This window comes from Strigops habroptila, chromosome 1 (genome assembly GCF_004027225.2).
Source record: "Strigops habroptila isolate Jane chromosome 1, bStrHab1.2.pri, whole genome shotgun sequence".
Classification (NCBI taxonomy): Eukaryota; Metazoa; Chordata; class Aves; order Psittaciformes; family Psittacidae; genus Strigops; species Strigops habroptila.
Genome location: NC_044277.2, coordinates 88,602,531 through 88,623,234, shown reverse-complemented (window position 1 = coordinate 88,623,234; position 20,704 = coordinate 88,602,531). Strand labels below are relative to the sequence as shown.

The 20,704-nt window shown below is 39.5% G+C and overlaps 1 protein-coding gene across 1 annotated transcript in view; it reads left to right on the top strand.

Annotated features, from left to right (window-relative positions):
• Nucleotides 1-20,704, top strand: part of OFCC1 (orofacial cleft 1 candidate 1) — a 167,098-nt gene that overhangs the window by 102,915 nt on the left and 43,479 nt on the right. The window contains exons 17-20 of the mRNA XM_030479996.1: nucleotides 7,620-7,838; nucleotides 9,653-9,905; nucleotides 14,494-14,657; nucleotides 19,800-19,959. Of these exons, the coding sequence (XP_030335856.1) occupies nucleotides 7,620-7,838; nucleotides 9,653-9,905; nucleotides 14,494-14,657; nucleotides 19,800-19,959 (796 nt within the window). The remainder of the gene's footprint in view (nucleotides 1-7,619; nucleotides 7,839-9,652; nucleotides 9,906-14,493; nucleotides 14,658-19,799; nucleotides 19,960-20,704) is intronic.

Below are 20,704 nucleotides of genomic sequence, written 5' to 3'. Positions count from 1 at the left end.
TTCCTTCCTTCCTTCCTTCCTTCCTTCCTTCCTTCCTTCCTTCCTTCCTTCCTTCCTTCCTCCCTCCTCCCTCCCTCCCTCCCTCCCTCCCTCCCTCCCTTCCTTCCTTCCTTCCTTCCTTCCTTCCTTCCTTCCTTCCTTCCTTCCTTCCTTCCTTCCTTCCTTCCTTCCTTCCTTCCCTCCCTCCCTCCCTCCTTCCTCCCTTCCTTCCTTCCTTCCTTCCCTCCTTCCTTCCTTCCCTCCCTCCCTCCCTCCTTCCTCCCTTCCTTCCTTCCTTCCTTCCTTCCTTCCTTCCTTCCTTCCTTCCTTCCTTCCCTCCCTCCCTCCCTCCTTCCTCCCTTCCTTCCTTCCTTCCTTCCTTCCTTCCTTCCTTCCTTCCTTCCTTCCTTCCTTCCTTCCTTCCTTCCTTCCTTCCTTCCTTCCTTCCTTCCTTCCTTCCTTCCTTCCTTCCTTCCTTCCTTCCTTCCTCCCTTTCTTCCCTCCTTTCTTTCCTTCCTTCCCTCCTTTCTTTCTCCCCCCCCCCCCCCCCCCCAACCACAAGACTGTTTCTTATTTTGAAGCTTCATCGTTTTCTGCTACAACACTCACTGGAGCTCTCACCTGTTTGTTGGAGTTTCAACTGGTACTGGGTTGCCATTTTAACTTGGCAACTTCAGACTCTTGTTTCCCAATGGCCTGCCAGCTAAATTGGTGTGTTACAGATGAATGCACAGCTCACAGATGGTGTTTGAGTGTTTAGTGGCTCTCAGAACTAGATATGTATTTGGTCAGGAGGAAGATTGCATTTTTCCTCCAGACAGAGCAAATGTCCTTGGGGAGGTTTTCTGTGTCAAGGTAGAAACTGTTCTATACATCAGGTACAGGGGACTCTCAGCTTAAGCAGGAGTCCTACCTATATACGTATGTATTTCTTTTTCTCCTGGGTAGAGTACACTGCTGCTATTAACATAAATAAAAGGCTTTTTTATCTAGACTCTCCTGAACTTCTATAGATGTTTTAAGCCTAACGTCTCTTCTCCTTTAGTTTTTCTTTTCTTTTTAACTGAGATGACCTTGAAGGTGTATTTATTACTCTGATGTCCCTGTAAAGTACTTCTCCAGGTCCTAAACTCTGTTTTATTGCTCATGCACAAGGTTGAGCATTCACGCTTGCTTACTGGTAGAACAGCTTTACAGATAGTGCTGTGTTCGTGAGATCTATACCTCTGCTGACATCTCACATCCTCCCCTATGTGGATTATGTCTTTTACTCATTCATTAACTGTCTTCTTATTTACTTAAAGCAGTCAGAGGGCAAGAAGTAGGGGAGGAGTTAAATGCTTTCTTTTGCTTCTTGACCGGCCTAGTCGTGTCGTGAGGATGAATAACAGAGACTGTCCGCTGCCTTTTGTTCCTTTCTAGAATGAAATATAAACCAGAGCTTCTTAAAAGTTCTGAAAGCTGCACTCGAGTTTCCTTGTTTCATGTTTGTTCCCATCCAGAGCTGGAAGCAGACAGGCTGGAATATTTCAACAAAGTCTGTTCTTGTAAGATTTCCAGACTGTTTTGCCAAGCCAATAGGCTCATGAAAATGCAGTTAAGCATGAAATAGGCAAAGTTTTAGTTGCCTACCTAAACTGCAGGCGTGACGATAATAATTTGGTTTTTGTCATTATTGCTTTGTCATTGTCAGATGCTGCTCAAAGCTGAAATGTGCAAAGCTCTGCCAGCTCTCTACAAGGAACCACACTGTCCTCCAGCACTATTGCCACTCTGCTTACATTTTGTGATTCTTCCTTCCTCCTATGCTTCCTTTCCCAGCTTGGTATGAAATCTCTTCTTATGAATGTCTCAGTTAATTCCCTCAGGAAATTCTTAGCTAAAGGCAGGAGATGCGGTCCTCTGCCAGCCTTACACCATTGGGTAAAGAGACTGCTGAGGATACAAACCTGCTGTTGTTTGCCAATTTGCTGTTGTCATAAACTCTTTCATAGCGAAAGCTGAGTGTCCACCATTTTGAGTCTAGCACAGATGTATCCAGAGGAACACAAAATTGACAGCACTTTCTTCCCTTCCTCCTTAATGAATACGTCTTGGCCCATTGACCCATAGTGTCTATCCCCCAGTATGGAAGAACACAGTGGTCCCTCCAAGGCAACAGCTGTGCCAGCATATATCCCCATGAGCTTGTTGGCATGAGTAAGTTGTGGGAAAAGTTCAGCTGATGTGTTTGTTCTGGCTTCTGGCTATGCACGTGATGCAGAAACACCTGGGCTGTTGCTGATCCAGAGCTTGCTGCCTGCTGGCCATCTCCTCGTGAGCTGGCACAGCCTGGACCTTGGAAGGAACTCGGCTACCATCACCCTCCTCCTTCCCAGCTTGGTGAGGCAGTGTGGGTGTTGCCAGGTGCATTCACATACCTGTGTCATGTTCTTTGCAGCAAACCAAAACAATTATTGCAGCTATTGGATGACTATTTTTCCTGCTTTGAAAGGATGCTTAATTCCTAAAGCCTTTCTTCAGTGTTTTTGGATTTTGCATGCTTCTGGCAGTTTCTTTTTTCCACCACAGGTGCACCTGAAAAATAAACCTGTCATGATTTCCAGCATTTCTTCTGTACCATGATTTTGGATTTTTCAGCAAACTGTAGAACAAATTCTCCTAGGAGCATTTGTATGTTAAGGAATTACCCAATGTCCCCTCAGGTCATTTGCCACCTGTCTTACTGCAGATAGCCCCTAGATAGCCCTTGTAACTGTTTGTGGTACCTGCTTTCTTGGCACTTGCAAGCGGAAGACCATGAAGCATAGGTGTGTCTTGGAAAAAGATGAGAAAAAACAGCGTATTTATCCTAGGCAAATGTTCTCCCTGGTAATATTCACTCTGCATACAAATATTTTATCAGGAATCCAGTGGATAGAATAATGGACTGTAACTCAGCAGAGCTCAGTTCACAGCTCTGCTGTTTGCTTATTGGGCAAAGCCATTTGTACCATCAACGTATAGCCTGGGATAAAGACAATTTCTTTGTAATGCAGTATGAGATCCACAATTGAAAAAAATACTATGCAGAAGGAATAATAATAAAATCTTCATAATAATAATAATAAAATTGTATATTTTATGTATATGTTTATGTTGTGCAAAATGGAATGAACCAGATTCTATTCTGCTTCATTCTTCATCAGCGGTGCTTTTAACTGGTTTCCATTTTAAGGGCTACATGTATTAGTGTATTATTTTCAGATGTACCTTCAGATACAGGTGTGCTTCTCCACTGAAAGCGATAGCATTTTATTGCAGTAACAATGGGCAGCACTCCCTGCTTCTTCATTACTCTGATAAGCCATAAAGGACTTCACAGCCAAATTTAAATACCTACCATTTATGGTGATGATGGGGAGGGGTCTCTTTTTTATTTGCGAACTGAGTGAATATGTGGAACAGATTCTTAGGCTGCTAGGACTGTGATTCTCTGAAAGTAATTTGCATAAAGTAATTCATGTCTGCATTTGCTCTTTAGATCTTCTCTGGCTGTATGGGTAACATAAAACATTTATTTTGCCTTATTTTATGCAATGTAAATAAAAGATATGTTCAGGACTAGATCCTGAATACCTCGGCTGGTATACACCATTGTAGCTCTGGAGCAGCATCGGCTGAGAATCTACCCCACCATCAGTTGTGAGTGTCACTCTTGCAGGGCATTATAAAAATGTTCACCGTAGTTTGTCAGCAGCAAAGCTGTCACCCAACAGTACACACTGCCTTCTATCAGCCATTACTTTTCTGTCATCATCATCAAGTGTAGCTTAAGAGAATCTGTGCATTGTTTCTTTCCTTCTGAACAATTTCCATCATTGAAATAATTGACCTGCTTTTATGGTAATCTGGTCTCTGCTATTTGTTACTGCAACATTTTGCAAAGAAAAATGCAAAACTAATGCCCTAGAACAGAAACATTCAGCCAAATTACTTACCAGTAATCCAAGGAATCATGGATAAATCCATTGCTCAAGTGGCTTCTCATTTGGAGATTTATATAGTTTTCACCCAAGGGTTGAGATTTGTTGGTTTTGTGGGGTGAGGGGGTTGTTTTGTTTTTGAAAGGTAATACTCATGCTCTCTGCCCTACAGCAACTTTATATAAATCTCTTCTGAAAACTGTATCTGCCAGCACTGTCACTCCACCCACGAGCTTTCATTAGTAGCACCAGCTAAAAATATTTAAAGGGGCTGTTTCCACTTGTTTAGTGCATTTCATTTCATGTTTTGGCCTCTTCCTTTCTTCATTCTTCAAAACAGTCAATAAAGGATATAATTTATCCCAGCGTTTTGAAGTGACAAGCAGTAAACAGCCTTATAGCATGATTAATGAGTACTGAGGAATAGTTTGCTGTAACTTACAAGTAAGTTGGGGCCCACTGAATTTGTTTTAAAGTTAGTAAAGAGATTCCAGTTATGGGTTGGGGCCTTCCCTGAGTCACTGGATATGCTGTATTTTCCTCCAATTTCTACTGCTGGCTGATGATGTTCATGTCAAGGTGTTACACAGTCACAGGGAAGTACAAGCCAGCACAGAAGTGACACTCAGAATGTGGATTTCTGAAAAGTTGAACAATAAGGACTTTAATTTCGGTTTAAAAGCTGGAATGATGATCAAGGTGTATGATGAAAATCATGAAGTCTTTAAAAAATAATTGCTCTTCAAAAAGTAAAAATTAGTGTTGTTTGGTTCTACCTAATGGATTTATTTTTCTTTATTTCTTTGACTTCCAGCAAGCTTGGCTTTCTGTGAAGTTTCTGGGCTGCTACTGCTTTTTTCAGAGGAAAGATGCACCATAGTAAAGACATCATAGATATTCCCTGCTTGTTTAAGCAGGGTCATTGCCAGTAGAAGGCTTCTAGGGTTTGATAACAGCAAATGCGTCCTGAATTTCTCTACTTTCCTTTGAAAGTTTGTTGAGTAGGTGGATTCCCCTGGCTGAGAGAGCCATCATCTCACAGATGGAGACATTAGGTCCCTTTTGACTGCTTGAAAGTGGAAGTAGGCTGGGGAGAAATAGAGCGATGAAGGCACAGGCTGAGTATTTTCACTGCTGCCTGAGTCTTAGGTAAGTTTGATAGCCACACTTTTTATGGTGTGATCATGGTTCTTACACAAGCAACTTCCACACAATGAGTAACAGACCTGGAGTAAGGGTATTCATGAAACTGCTGTGGAAGTACTGATTGCATCGCTAGATCCTGCCTCTGTGAGGAAGAAGTTATCTTACCTTCCCAAGCCGGTGTTTTGGTCACTGTTGTTTCTCAGTGTTTCTGGCGCTTCAGGACTGTTGTGAATGAAATAAGACTCCGTGTTTTCAGCACTCTGAGCTGCATGTCCTCCTTCTCAATCTGTGTGTTGGGTTGGAGGAAGGATTTATGTCTTGAAACATTTACAGGTGGTATATTGAACAGTTCACTCTGGTGTTGCTTGTTCAGAAGTAGCTTAATTTAGTAAATTGACCCGAAGTAATCTACTAGCAAATGACTCTTGCATGAAATGAGGTGGTGATCTAAATCCAGACTTTTGTGGAAAATACATGGTTGCTTGTGCTCTTGGCACAGAGATGGAGATTGGCAGGGATCCCTGTGGGGCGTGGATTTCTGACATGGGCGAGGCTGGGTGGGACATCTATGTAATTCTGCTTGTTTGATGAAGGGTCAGAAGTGTATTATGAGCTAAGATAGCTTTTCTTTTTCTCCCCCCTTTTCTTTTTCACAAACAACAAACTATTTGGTCTAACTAAAATAACTGTTGGCTAATCCTGCCCTATTAATGCTCCTCAGAGTCTGAATACCTTGAAAGTAGATTTTGATGGAAATTATTAAAGATGACAAAAATTTCTAGCAACCTAGCTTCAGAGTTCAGAACATTAAGAAATCCATGGTTATTGTAATATAGTACCACAGTCAATTATATTTCTTATTTTACATTTTTCTTTGCCTCTTTCTCACACAAGCCTGGACTATGATTTCATAACATTTGTGAAATGTCTTGTGATGTTCCTGTAGGCTGCTCTGGGTAAATAATTACGATACGAGGAAAGTGACTCATAATGTGACCTGAAGTCTGTAAAGTAGGACATTGTGACTAATTAGGATATAAGCAAAGTGGACTGCAGTGTCTTAAAAAGCCCTTCAAAACTCCTGACAGATCAACCTGTAGTCACTGCAAGGATCACATATCTCAGGCCAGCAGATGCTTCTGTGAGAAGTTTTTATGGTTTGTACTTGGGGCCTGGTTAGTGACATAAAACATGCTTTTTGTGGTGTGTCCCTGACGACTCCTCCTGTTCTTCAAGCAAACAGGTAACTAAAGCTTGAGCCTTCTCATGAGAAAAAGGGCTGGCTGACAGCATGCCTTTTCCTACTGCACATGCATCCTGCCCAACACTGAGGATCAGGAGTAGCATAATGCCAAGGCTGGTCTCAAAATCCAGACTTATGGCTGGCAAGTTTGAGTTTATTTTTTTGCTGCTCATGCAAACCTAGACCAAACGCAGAATCCTTTTATTCCCTCCACTGCTGTTTGCAGTTATTTTTGTGACTGCTGGGGAAAGAAACGTATGCAACAACTTAAGAAATTCATATGTGTAGGCAGGAAAATGTTTTAAAATAGTATAAAAGATTTAAAAGAGTATAAAAGATTTAAAAGAGTATAAAACACAGAGCAAGTATTGCTGTTGCTTCTTCTCCAGTCATATGCTACACTTTAAAAAGCCAGCATATTTTCTTCCACCAAAAGATCTTTATATTTCTGAACTTTCAGAAGCCTTAATCAATACAAATAACAGCTTGAGCACGATGACATCGTATTTAGTTCTAGAGTGCATCTCAGCTGCTTAGTCATTTAAATCAGTGGAAATAAGCATAACAGTTAAAAGTTTCAAAAGGTCAAAGAAGCTACTGTCTTTTCAGCTTTGAATCAGCTGAGAGACTCCAGTTTCTTGGAAACATAATGCCAAGTATGCATCTCTGCATCTCATTTCTTCTCTCCTTCCCCCCTCTCTCCCTCTGCCTTTGAAGCACTATAGTAATTAGCTTAAAGGGCAAATCACACCACACTCAGTAGCAGAATACTGTACAGTGCAAGTTGCTTTCTATTTTCTCTTTCACTTGAAACTAGTTTAAAGAGGAGTTTTAGCCCACATTGTGTGCTGAAATATTTGATTGAAGTTCTCTTACTCAAATGCCAACAAGCTGTTCACATTTTTCAATAAAATGAATACTTTTTCAGTACATATATGACAAGTTCTTTTACCATTTTCTCAGAAGAAAAAGAAGCAATAAAGTGTTCCTTGAAGAGCAATCTGTGAGAAAATTAAAATTAAAATGAAAGCAAAAGACTTTTAAAAATCTCGTTTCAAATGTGATTTGTTGTTTTCTTTATAAAAGCAGAGGCATAATTTCTGGGAGGAAGCCACTTATTGCCTAGACTGCAACAGAAAAGATGTGTTTTCTACTGTTAGATACATTGGTCAATCAGAAACTGTGCAATGTTTATCTGTATAACAGGACTTCACAGTATTTTAGCAGTTGCTATTTCTTATATGGTTTTCCAAATGACTCCTTGTTTTATTTCCATACATTTCCAGCTGCCGTTCTGCTGCTGGAGTGAAACTGTCCAGACAAGTGGCTGAGCGTTTCCATTTCATGGCGTACGCAGCTTTCTCAGAGCTGGGAGGTGGAAACTGGCGCTCTGCAAGCTTCTGGCTGCTCGTGCTGCTGGTGGTTTTGCTTTGGTTTGTGAGACTTTACCTGCATTATTTGAGCCAATGGCTCTTCCTTCAGTCCATCTCAGTTCCTGTCACAAAGTAAGTCCCGCTGCCTTCTTTCTCTGACAGAATGTTTCTACAAATAGCTTGATTCAAGGCAGTTCCTCTGCAGTGTTTAGAGTCATGATGTCTCAAACTCATGTTCTTAGGCTGAGGGCTCTGCATGCAAGCCCTGATAGGAGGCTGCAGAGAGTAGGAGAACAACGACCACATCCAGACTTCAGAAGATCTGATATTTAAATGTAACCCTAACAGAAAGGTGAAGCTGTTAATAATGTGAATTTTCAACCCAGAACAGGATGTGTCCATTTGTACATCTTGTGGCATACCTACCTCTGTCCCTTCTGAGATACTCAGCAGGTTATGTATCTTCCTCAGGAATCATTTATCATTTTGGATCAAGTATTTCAAAATAACTAAGAAGTGCACAAAACTAAAGAAGCATTTAAAAGATATTTGATGTTACCAAAGTGATCTATGTGTAAAATACTTTGAAGAATTCAATTTTGATATATCAGTGTTACTGTGAGGGCTACAATGGGTTGACATATTTTAACTGTATGATGCATTGACTTTAGCTCAGGAATCAGAACCCTAGAGAGTTCCAGGAAAATCATTGCTTGTCATTACTTGACATGAGAAAAACAGATCAAGAACAGGTCCTCAAGGTGATATATACCTGGTTCTCCATATGTTGCTGTGGGATAGAGAATGGGTTTACAGAGCAAAAAAGATCAGTCATGCTTAGGGAAGGGAAGATCTCTCCAATAGAAACTTTTTTCCTACTTTCAAGTGTGATGCAAACCTGAGCCAGCCAGTAGGAGCTGGTAACATGCAATTCTGTGAGCTATGTCTGCTGCGATGCTGGGATTACTGGCTAAAATTTGAACAAGGTGTCTAAGTAGACTGGACAGTGCTGGCTATTGTTAAGGTGGTCTTCTAGATCTTAATGTAAAGGCAGCCATCTCTCACTTCTGGCCTTGCACAGCCCAGGCGGGCTCGGCCAGCTGGAATTAAAACTTCTGGGAGGCCAAGGATCCAAAGTTTGTGAGAGCAAAAGAAACATAACAGAAGGAAGCAACACGAGAGAGATGTGGTCATGTTCAAAGCCACTAATCACAGCTGTCCTCAGCAGTCAGCTAGATAAAGAATGATGTTCTCAAGCCAAGATGCCCTGGATCAGCATCCCAGTCAGTAGCTGTGTGCCTGCAGAACATGAGACTAAGTTGAGGGCTCTCTAGTCCCACCAAATACAGTGGGACTGTTCATGAGTCAGAACCAAAGTGAGAATCTCCTAACCTTTAGTTAGGAGAAGAATTTAAGCCACTTCAATTGGCTTGAAATGTTTGCCTTAAGTTTCAGCATCTATATGTAGCGCACAATACCACACAGTTCCTGCTTCCTACAGTGCCAGCGCATTTGCTCATTGTGTGAGCTTTGCAAATCCCACCATTCTATGGTGGCAAGAGGAAAACTTCTAGCCACTTTAGGGATGTTAAAAGCTGTGTCTTCCATATCACATTTTCCACTTTATGCAGAGAGAGGTGAGCTCCTGGGGCCTGTGCTTACATTGGTGCTTCTGGGAGCTGACGTCTTAGTATAGCCCTTGCCTGGACAGTCCCAAGGGCCTGGATGTGCATCCACTGAACTGAAAGTCAGAGGGGATCAAAGGACATGGAGTTAGGAGGAAAAAAATATTTATTTTTTTGAGTAGCTTCACAGTTTTTGGTCAGAGGGTTGTGCCCAAGACAGGGATGCAACTTTGCAATGCAACATGCTGTATGCATGATTCTGTTATTTTTAATGGTTTGTCCAGGAGCACAGACAAACTCTCTCCTTTTGCTTATTTACAGATTCCAGATTTTCCCTCATACTGTTGAACTATGCTACCAGAACTCCTTGCTGCGGACCAGTGAAGAGTTGATCATGGTTGTGGTGGGACCCCTAACCTTGAACACAGGGCTGCTTCTTATGGTCCTGATCAGATGGGGCTGTCAGCAGCTGTTTGACTCATTCCCTTCCTTCTTGTCAAAGTTTATCATAGCTATGGGACTCTGGACAGTGCTAGACCCCTTGGCAGTGTTCATAGTGGATTCATTCCTGGGGGTAAGTCACTTAAAATAACTTGGACATGAGACCTTGACGTAGAAGTTTGTTTTATTCAGTGAATCACTGAAAGATATGAAATTCCACCCCTGGCAATGGAACATGAAAGTTAAAAAGAAATTAAATAATAATGTTATACATTACCTTTTTATTAACAAAATTCCCATCTAATGGAGTCACTGTGTTTCTGCATAAAATTAAGAGCACTCTACTAGCCATATATGGTGATAAGAAAGTAAATCCACCAGTGTGGAGTGATTGCATCTGCTTTGAAAAGGATTACTGCAATTTTGGATGTTAATGGAGATGGGTTAATGAGCAGTCCTGGTTATTAGCGCTTCAGATTTTTCTAAGCACTGAAACAGACAAGATGAAAAAAATAGAGGTTATTGTGCACTTCTCTGACATGTAGGGTAGTTAATATAATTTGCTGGCACACCTAAAAAGACTTGAGATGGAAAGACTGACATCTTTAAGGAAGAGATTCATCATATGTAAAATTGTAAGAGCAAAGCTCCCAAATCTACCTATGTATGCACTGTGTATCCCATCTGTACTTTGGTGGCTGAGGACTTCTGTCATATCCGAGGTAATGCTCAATCTCCCAGAAATATGTGTTTCAGATTTGGCTCTCACTGTGTAGGTGACAGAGGGTCATTTCGATGGGTGCAGAGCACTGAGAGCTTTTCTGGGGGTGTGGTATTGCTGTTTTTCTGCCCTTGGCTGTCTTTCAAAGACATCTTTGTTTCTGTTGCTCACTTCAGATCAAGCAGTAATCCACAGTCCTTGTTGTATATCAGGTTTTCTCAGGTCTCTTGGTTCCTCATCTAACCTGTGCTCTGCTTTTAAGAAGTCCTGTTAAAATGTAATTTTCCACTGTTTACATGCCATTTCCCATTTCAGTGGTTTTGAAAAGTAAAATTCAGCTGTTCAAGAAATTTAATTGCAGCTCACTTGAGTGGTAATTGGAATATTTTGTGTGTGGCAAAACACTGAAGTTTTCACTTGGACAGCCTGCTTTTTTTGTTTTATAATTTCGTGGTGTAAAACATGCATAGAATTGAATTTTAATTGTTATTATTCTGATGAAGATTTTTTTTCCTAAGAGAAAAAGGGGTATTTACCCAATATTCAGGCTAGATATGTTTAAATATTTAAAAGGCTTTTTTCTCCCCTCTAATACTGGTGTATTCATAAAACCTAGAGGAAAAGCCTGTCTTTCCCACACTTGTGTCATTGTCATTGACTTCAGTGGAATTGTGCTCAGTTCTTACCAGACTGGATTCGTTATCAATTTTAATAGGGCTTGGTCAGAGGGAAACATGAGATACGAATAAAGTAACTAAGATTTTCATTACAGCATTAAAAAAACACACTTCCCTCTGTACTTCATACTGAAAATTTGGTAGTTTTACTCACCAAGATTATCTTTGGTAGAAACTCATTTGTTCAAATATTACACAATATACTGTGTGTATCTTTCCCAAAATGAAACTGTATCTCTTACATGTGTTTTTGTTATTCCATTTGTAATTTTTTTTCTCCTGGCATTATTTCAGCAGCTATTTCAGATTTACTTGCCAATCTATTTTAGATCAAGCATTTTAAAAATGTTGTGTTGTGGTAATATGAGTTATTTTAGTGCTAGAATATATTTTACTATCCTAAATGGCCTTAATACTTATGAAAGATGACAGATAGCCCTGGAAACAGAGGTTTCTCTGTTTACTAACTAATGTTTTTTTGTTGTTAAGGGAAGACTAGAGAACAGTTGCAAATTTGGTGGGTGGGTGTGTGTGTGGGGGTGTGTGTGGGGGGGGGGGTGTGTGTGTGTGTTCAAGACAGATACTATGGCAAATGTGTGATTTCGGGTTTGCTTTACTGTCAGCTTGTAGAATGATGTTCCAGGGTTAAGAAACATTCCTATGATTTTGGAGAATGCAGTTCAAGTTTTAGTTTTGCCAGTTTTCCCAGGACCACTCACTTTGCTCTCTGTAGATTCTAAAATGCAGAGAGTAACACCTCTTTAGCCACATGGGTATGTGTCATCATAAAAAACATTACAAACTGCAAGGCGCTCATGTAACCATCATTCTGTGGTGTGATAAGTGCCTGAGATAGATGTCGACAAATGTTAATTAAACAATTTAAAATGAAGATACCTTTCTTAGATCATGTCTTTGAGGACCAAGAAGGATTGGCACAATGTCTTTGTTTGAAAAAATTGATAGAAAGGTACACTTCCCCCACACCGGTTTTGCCTTGCCAGAAAGAACTGCTTGGATAAGAGAGAAATTTATTCTTATTTGCCATTCAGACATTTGCCTCTCTGGAGGAATGTCAGGACGTGACTGCTGTGCAGAGGATTTGACTTGGTAGAGAATCTCTTTGGTAAGAAAGCAGTGAAGTGAGCCAGCTTTTATTGCAAGAAGAGAAGATAGAACAGAGAGACAGAACAGAACCAGAGTATTTTAATATTTTGTAACAAATATGGACAGATCTGAATTAGTGACTAGTCTGTATATGCTATTACCTGTCTCCTGGGATCTGTAATTTCTGTTACAGAAACCTGCCAGTGTTGCAAAGAGAGCAGAAATATATTCAAGAATGTCAGTCCTTGAATAGCTCATCATTAGATTTGTAACTGTCTTTCTGTTACTACGCATGTCACTGCAAAGGTAGCTAAAAACAGGGAGAAAGATCTGACTTTTCCTAAGGATTAATTCTGACAAGTTGGTCAGGAAGGTGCAGGTTCCTTGAAGCCTAAAGGTCACAGGCTCCCTTTCTGAATAATGAACACTGGATTTTTTGGTGTTGGAGTTTCACATCCTTGAAAAATGTGTCAATGTGATTTAATATGGATATAGCTGTCACTGTGTCATTTTAAAAAGCAAAAAGGGAAGAGAGAAATTTATTTTAGCTCTGAGCAGTAGAAGACCTATGATATGTAGCTGAATTCTTCTAAATCGATCCAGCAGAGGGCAATAATATGTCAATACAGGAGCCAGTTCTTAAGAACTAGATATGGGGGAGGAAAAAAAAAGACAATAATAAATTTTTGGAAAACCTTTTTCTGCATTTTGCTGGAAGTATAATGAAACATAGAGTGCTACAGAACCTTCAGGATTCTTTTGGAATCTTTGCAAAAATGAACAAACCACCTTATTCCCTATTAAATTAATATTTTAATTTTATGAATATTAATTCCTTACCAATATTTAGTATGCTAAAGATTTATTTCATCTTCAGTAGAATGAAAATATTTATATGTGGTTTTTTATTACAGAGCACTTGAACATAAACTATTAATAGCATAACTAAGTAGGTAGTATGACAGTCATGTACATTTGGAGAAGCTATTAATGGTACAATTTATGGCTGCTATTTTGCACAGGTAAGAAGTATCTTTAATTCTGCTACAGCAGTGGGAGTATGATACAGTCAGGTCTCTTCAGAGGTATTGGTCTCTTTGAGACTCTATTTCTTCTCAGGAAAGAAGAAAATTAAATAAGAGGGCTGATGTTTGTTGGTTCTTCAGTGTTATAGGCTGTTCTTTGTGGCTTCCCAAACTGGACTGACTGCATACTAGGAATGGAGGATAAAGGGAAGATCTGATATTCTGACTTAAAACGTTGCAGACAGACTTGATAATGCATGTACATAAATTAAAATACTGTTTCATAAGGGGGAACTTGTCTCTTTTGCACTGAAGAATGGTCAGCTCCTTTGAGCAAAACTTGGCAAAACCCTGCTGGTGCCCCGTTGATCTACTTGTAGTTGCTTTCTCCATTTTTCTCACTTGTAGTTGCTTTCTCCATTTTTCTCACCTCATTGGGTATCAGTCAAGCTTTGTGAATCCACTACCTTCTTTGACTGATGCTGTTGTTTGCAAGGCTAGTGGAAAAGCTATGCTAGGTGTCAGCTAGCAACAAGCAGTAGGTGCCCTGACACTTCCATTTGGCATTTCAGATAACATGATGGTTAATTCTGTTTTCCAGCAGTAGCACCAAACACTGACCCAATCTGAAGCTGGGAATTGGTGTGTATACACCTTCCAAAGTGTGCATGTTCAAAATGTTTGGGTAACTTGCTGAGTCTGAAAGGAATCAGCATTTTTCTTGCGACAAGGGCAAGTCATTTTGAGACTGGTCAGTTTGGAATTATGCACTGCACAAGTGTTTTCTGCTCACTCAGCACTCCTAAAAACAGAAGTATAAATTATTCAATATTATGCCCCTCTGGTCATTGAAATAAGGTGAATTTCAGCCTTTTTCTTATTCCACTTTTCCTGAAATATGTTAACAAATCTCATATTGAGTATTTTCACTGTGACATGGGGTTTGTTCAATAAGCCACTTACTTAAATAGTCTATGTTTTAATTGTACTGAAGTAAACCAGAAAACAGAAAACATCTTCTGGTTAATTTCAAATTCTGTGTAGCAGAATCCTAAATTTCAAGCTGTGTCCCCCACATATTATAGTTGAAACCTTCTTATAAAGAAAATAATGGTTTTTTTCATGGTGCCTATAGGTAATTATTCTAACCAGGTTTGGCATTTTCTTATGTTGATTTTTCCCCCATGACAGCGACTTGGGAACAGTGTAGAGAAACCCATTGCTGATGCTGCCAAGCTCTCCTGGGTCTTTCTAAGAGCAGAGGAGTCATGGATTCCTGGAGCCTTAATCACTCTGATGCTTTATACAATCTTATTCATCATCTCATCAACAGTGTTGTATCTGTACTTTTTAAGGTATGTCTCCTTATTTCATCATTCCCTCAGGACCTTAGGCTCAAATCCCTTCTCCTGTTAGATAAAATAAGGTGACAATCAAGAAGGAGTTAACTCCTGCTTAACCTTTAATGTACTGGTATTCGTTGGGCACAGCGGGTCAGAGACAAAGCCATTTATTTCCTCAACAAGAACACAGCTGATATAATGATTTTTCACAGATTCTAGGAGCCTCTGTTTCTTTGGCTTCAGACAATGGTGTCCGTGTCAAGGCTTCAAGCTCTAAAGTGTATGTACCTTTTATTTAGGTACTACCTTTTACTTAGGTACTTTGGTCTTCCAAGCAGGGTGGTTGTGAGAAATAGATAAAATGCAGAAAGCAACATATGATGTGAAGTGCAAAATCTCTGAGTCTGCAGTGGCCCACAGAGTCTTACAGCCTTTTGATGAAACAGGATTTTTGATTTGATGTGACTGAGGTTTTAACCCGCTGCATGACATGTCTTAACCTAAATAATTTTTCCGTGACTTTAGCCATTATCAATATTCAGTTCATCAGGAAATTTGACCAATGACCTTTCTCTCCACCTTTCTAGTAGGCACCATTAGCTGCATTAGTGACTAAGGACAGGTGTGGGACAATGAAAATGAACAAGATAAGTTGCATAATATATTGAATAAAAAAGTGTATTTTCTTTTGTCTGAGTGATTCATCTATAATGCAGTATGAGTTTTGTACTGGCCCTCAGTTCACCCAGTGGTAAACACTGAGTGGTGGCAAGCACCAATAATAAGCTGTACGGAAAAGCAAGATGCAGGCAGGTGTAAGAAAACAAAAGCTCAGCATATGCCCTCCATCTGACAGAATCATCCCCCAGCCTCCTTTCCACAAACTCCATTGCAGCAGGCAGAAAAAGATAAATGGCAATCTAAATTTCTGCAAAGTATTTCAAAGCTTCTGCATTCCTGGAAGCTGTACACAACTCCAATGTACTGGTAGTCTAGTTAATTAGTTTTTGAGATGTTAATGCCTTCTTAATCATTGACTTAATAGTTTTGAATAGCTTCATAAGTTTTAGCTGCTGTCGTTTATTACTCAGGAAAATTAATTTAAATTAAAACATTTGTAAGGAAGGTTTTTATGAGAATATTACCAACATCTTCATTGTCTGGGGAACAGGTGCAAGATCATCAAAGGTTCCTTTCCTTCTGGATCAATTTTCCCATAATGTTTTCCAATAAAGGGGTTGGGGGAGAATGTTACTAGGGGAAAAAAGTTGTCTTAGTTCGACACATTTTAAAAATGATTCATAGCAAAATACAAAAGCAAATGGAAGATAACAAAATCTGTTACAGTGCATAAGGTCTTTGAAGTTCTTTGCTTGATAACAAAAACCATTTTGAATACTGGAGTCTGTGCAGACTGAAGTTATACTATGAGCTTCTGAATTTGGATCAACTTTGTCTTTCTTGTATGTCCACAAACCAGCACATTGGGAATCTTGGACCTGGCTAGGGCTCTTGAGCAGCACACTGTCAATCCACTAATGATAGCATTAAAAGCTTTTAAAATATTTTAAGGAAAGCACCTCTGCAAGTCATTACATTGTTTCCTGAATATTGATGTATCAGAATTTGTTTTCAAGATAAGACATTATTATAATCAAGGCAGTATTATCCCTTTGTGTGAATATTTCTCAGGTGGTGTATCTCAAATATATTCAAATGTAGAAATGCAGAAAACATGGGGTTTTTTTTGTTTGGGGTTTTTTTTTTTGTTTGTTTACACTGGCATCCACTACATCTTTATCTTGTAAGGTAAATCAATATAAATATTGAGGGATGTCTTCTGTGCCCTAACACACCAGTCCACAGGGAACACTTTGGCTCTTAGATAGTGGAGTTAGTGCCATTGCTTAGAATTACTCAGCAATTTCCCACTTAATAGAAGTGTTCAGCAGTGTATAAAAAAAGAGATAAGAGCAGTGAACCCACCAGACCACCAAAGCAAGTAGGGGAAGTATCTGTTTCTGCCACAGCTAGAAAGCTTCATGGCAGCACTGATGAACAACCAGCAAGCTAGTGAAATCATAGGCAGGGCATAAGCAGTAGTAGGCATCTATTTGTGCCTTTATAAACCAACATACCTCAATAAATCTGGCTCCCCTTGGGAGTCTTGGGAGTCTGTAGTACATCTGGCATGGAGAGATATTCTAATTACTTTTTGGAAAAATAAAGAGGCATTGGTTGCAATTCCTTCTTTTTAATTCTACTAGATGTCAGAAACAGTCAGGAATTTGCTGGCGAAATGTTTTCTTCACTGTGAGAAAATGCAGACCCATCTCAACTAAAAGTGTCTGCTGGAAAGAGTTTAAATTTCCTGGTATTGAATTTTTTTTTTTTTTTTTTTTTTTAAATCTTCAAAAATCTACATTTTTCAATGTTAACAGCAAAACTATTTTTTATTTTTTACAGTTGTTTTCCAAAAAAGGATGAGAAAGGCTCAAGTGAAGATGTAATAAACTGTTTTAAACCATTGAAACTACCCTTCAGTTTTTGGTTTGTGTAAATTTTTGAGAAGCCCATTTTTTTATCTGACTCCGGATAGCAAATCACTTCAATGTTTTCTTCCTGATAAATAAATGAACTTGTAAGTTATTATACTGGGTCTCATATGTCTAGAAAATAGCACCTGAGTTTTGTTTTGCTCTTTATTGCATTAGCAATAGAAATTATTACTGTCATATTTCTAAGAAGCCATGTTAAGGTACAAGAAGAAGCGTTTTATTACGTTTTGTGTCAACGAAAAGAAATTAAAGTAGATAGCAGGAGCAGGCTGAGTACTTTTAGGCAAAAGGAACAAAGCTGGAAGACAGGCTTCATGATTCTTAATTAATTCAAAGTTAATTCTATTGTTTAGAATCATGTGCTTAAAATCTTCATATAGAAAATGTTTATGGCAGCAAATAGACAGTCATTTAACTGCATTAAATTTTACTTCATTTGAAATAAGAATGTTACATTAAGTGAGCTTAAATAAATGGCAAGGTCTTTCTCTTGTTTAGTGAGATAAGTGGCCAGTCATTTAAATTGCTGACCTGGAATTTCAAAGATGAACACTATAGAATATTGCTGTTTCAAGATGAGCAGAAGGCCAGAAAGCCTACCAGCTGGATTGCTAGTTTTTCAACTGAGCACAAGATAATTCTGATTCAATGTTTGCAAAAATGTATTTATTGTGTCAAAAAAACATCTGATGTAGATCCAGGGATTAAGAGACAAACTTTTCTTTGAAGATACTGTGGAATTTGGAAAATTACTCTATAAAGGGTATTAGTTATTTATAAAAAATATTCTCTTCTCTAATGTGCTTTAAGATACTTTACTATCCTACTCTGCCTTAGCAATGATTTGCATTTCACACTTTAAAGCTTTTTCCATTATTTCTTGGTAGCCGGTTTGTTTATATTTCCTACATCTTGATTAGGTTATCTTCCAGCTGCTCTCCTCTTTTGATAAGAAAATCCCAAAATGACATCTTGGGAACTACAGCAAATTTAGGACTACAGCTTCAAAAAGAATGTTTCAAAAAAAGGAGGGTGGGGAAAAAAATGTACAGAGAGCTCCTTTGCAGCAAAGCAGGAGATATATGTCCCTAATCTGATGTTGAGCCAGGCTGCCAAACTTCAGTATCAGAATAACTACTCCATCACAGAAACTCTTGGATGTAGAGCTTGACCCTAAGTACATATTCCCCTTTGAACAGAGTGCTAAAGCTCCTCCTGAGAGCAAGTTGAAATACTTTCTGTTGGTGTATCTTCTTATTTCTGTTCCACACTAAATCTCAGTTGTGGGCAAAATAGTACTAAGCAGCTTATTGAGTGTGCTTCTCTGCAATTACTGTGTGCACTGTAAGAGAGAGGTAGAGCTAGTGTAAATGTGAACTTCATTCTGATTTACTGCCCTCCACCCACACACATATTGGTTAGCATATGCATGCCAATACAAGACTAAAGAATACGGATCAGCCACAAGATCTGCATCTATTGCTGCCATACGTAAGAAGGACGGGAAGTCAGAGGGTCAAAGAAGTTCTGCCTGTGCTTTCTCTCAGACCTGCCAAGAAATGAAAGACCTGTACAGCCCCAGAGAAACCTGGGCTTTTTGTTGATTGCAGTGCCACACAGCAATCCCTGAGTTTCTTATGACTACCCAACCAGACCCTGGGAAGGACAGAAAAACTGAGATTGGCACCAAGCAATGGCTGAATTGTAATAAAGTATTAGCTTGGAAGAGGGTACAAAAGGAAAGACCTCAGTTCAGTATCCAAGACTGAGATTCCAGATTTTCTGATCTTTAATTTCTGAACCCCTGGTTTTGGAATAAAAGTAGAATGAGAAAGAGATGAACTTGAAGAGGTTTCATTTGAATTAAACAGCAATGTTTTGAAGTTCTAGAGTTCATCTAAGGCTAAAAATGTGACACCAGGCTTTTCCAAAAGCCTCACAATATTTCTTGGTTTCACCTACATTAAGAAATACCACACAGCAAGCCTTTCTTGTGGTAGAGAATTTTACTGCGTAGCACTTACTCAATTCCCTACCACAGCACAGAAATGTCATAGAAAAACAAAGCCAATAAACAAAATGAACTTTTCTAATATCAAGAAAAGTTTAGACTGTATAGACTTCAGGCTTGGAGTTGGAAAAAATGGTGGGTAGTTCCTTTCTATATGATGTGGTTTACCCATTACTGAACCCTGGCATAGCAGGACTTCCATTTATGCCTAACTGAGGTACTCCATATAAGCACTGGAACTAGTTACCCAGCCCAGTGCTAAGGAGAGCTCAATGCTACCAGACATTGGACATGTCTGAAGGAAAGGAATCAGCATCTTTTGGGGAAGTCAATGTCTTGAAATATTTAAAAGAAATTGCTGCTTAAGTTTACGTGATTTGATTAGGGTATTGTAAATTCTCTACAGGGTTGGGGAGGGTTCTCCTGTGGGAGAGAAGAAAGAAGCTTCTTACTTATGGGTAGAGAACATAGTTGTGAAGGGAAACCCAAGATTTAGAAGTCAACAAAAGGGTAAGACACCTTTTTCATTTTTTTGCATGAAGAGTCCTTTCAAAAATGAACCAAATGTGTTATTTCTATCTTTAGGCTACACAGTGAAGGTTGGCTTTTGGATGTATTTCGGCGTCTTCATGGTGAAGAAGGCACATTCTTTGTTCCTCTGGACTTAGAGATTTCCAGTCAGGAGCTGAGCTACATTATGAAGAGGGCTGAGCAGTGGAGAGGAAGCAATGGTGAAAGACGGATGGTGAGTGGTGAACAGTCTCCAAAAGGAGTCTGTTATATACTGGTCCAAATTAATGCCATGTATTTCTGAATATTACTTAAAAGGACTTATGTATACAAGGAGGTTATTCTTAGTGTCCTTCTTTGCATGGAGAAGCTAAGAATGTTCAGGAGAATTTTGTGAGGTTGTATATGCTTTGTCTGGACATCCTGAGGGGTTACAATCTGCTTAGTATCCAAAGGCTTAGCGGCATCACTGATGTAAAAAATTATCTACGCCATCTGGTGATTCTTGACTTGGTCATAGAGACTTGCTTCTTGTTTAAATGTCAGTACCACCCCAGATAACTTCTCAGCCAGCTCAGCAAACTGGGGACATGGACAAGTAGAATGTGCTCCCTGCAAGGGCAAGGAAGAGGGGACGTGACTTCGGTCACGCTCTCCTTCCTGGCCCTTTCTTTCCAGAATCACGCAGAGGAATGGGCTTAGCTGGAAATGTGCAGGGGGAGGTAGTAGATGTCTGAAATTGGTCTGCTCTACTTTGGTTATCAAAATAATTCCTCTTTCTTTTCCATTAAGCCACTAGTCCCATATACAGACTTTAAGCTGTGATGTGCAGGAGATATACCTGTTTGTAAAGTGTCCAGTGCTAGGGATGCCATCCACAAATGAGGCTTCTGGTTATTATTGCTTTCAAAGAATTGAAAATAACAGATGTAACATGGTGTCATGGTGGAAGCCCAGCCAGTAACTCAGAACCACGGAGC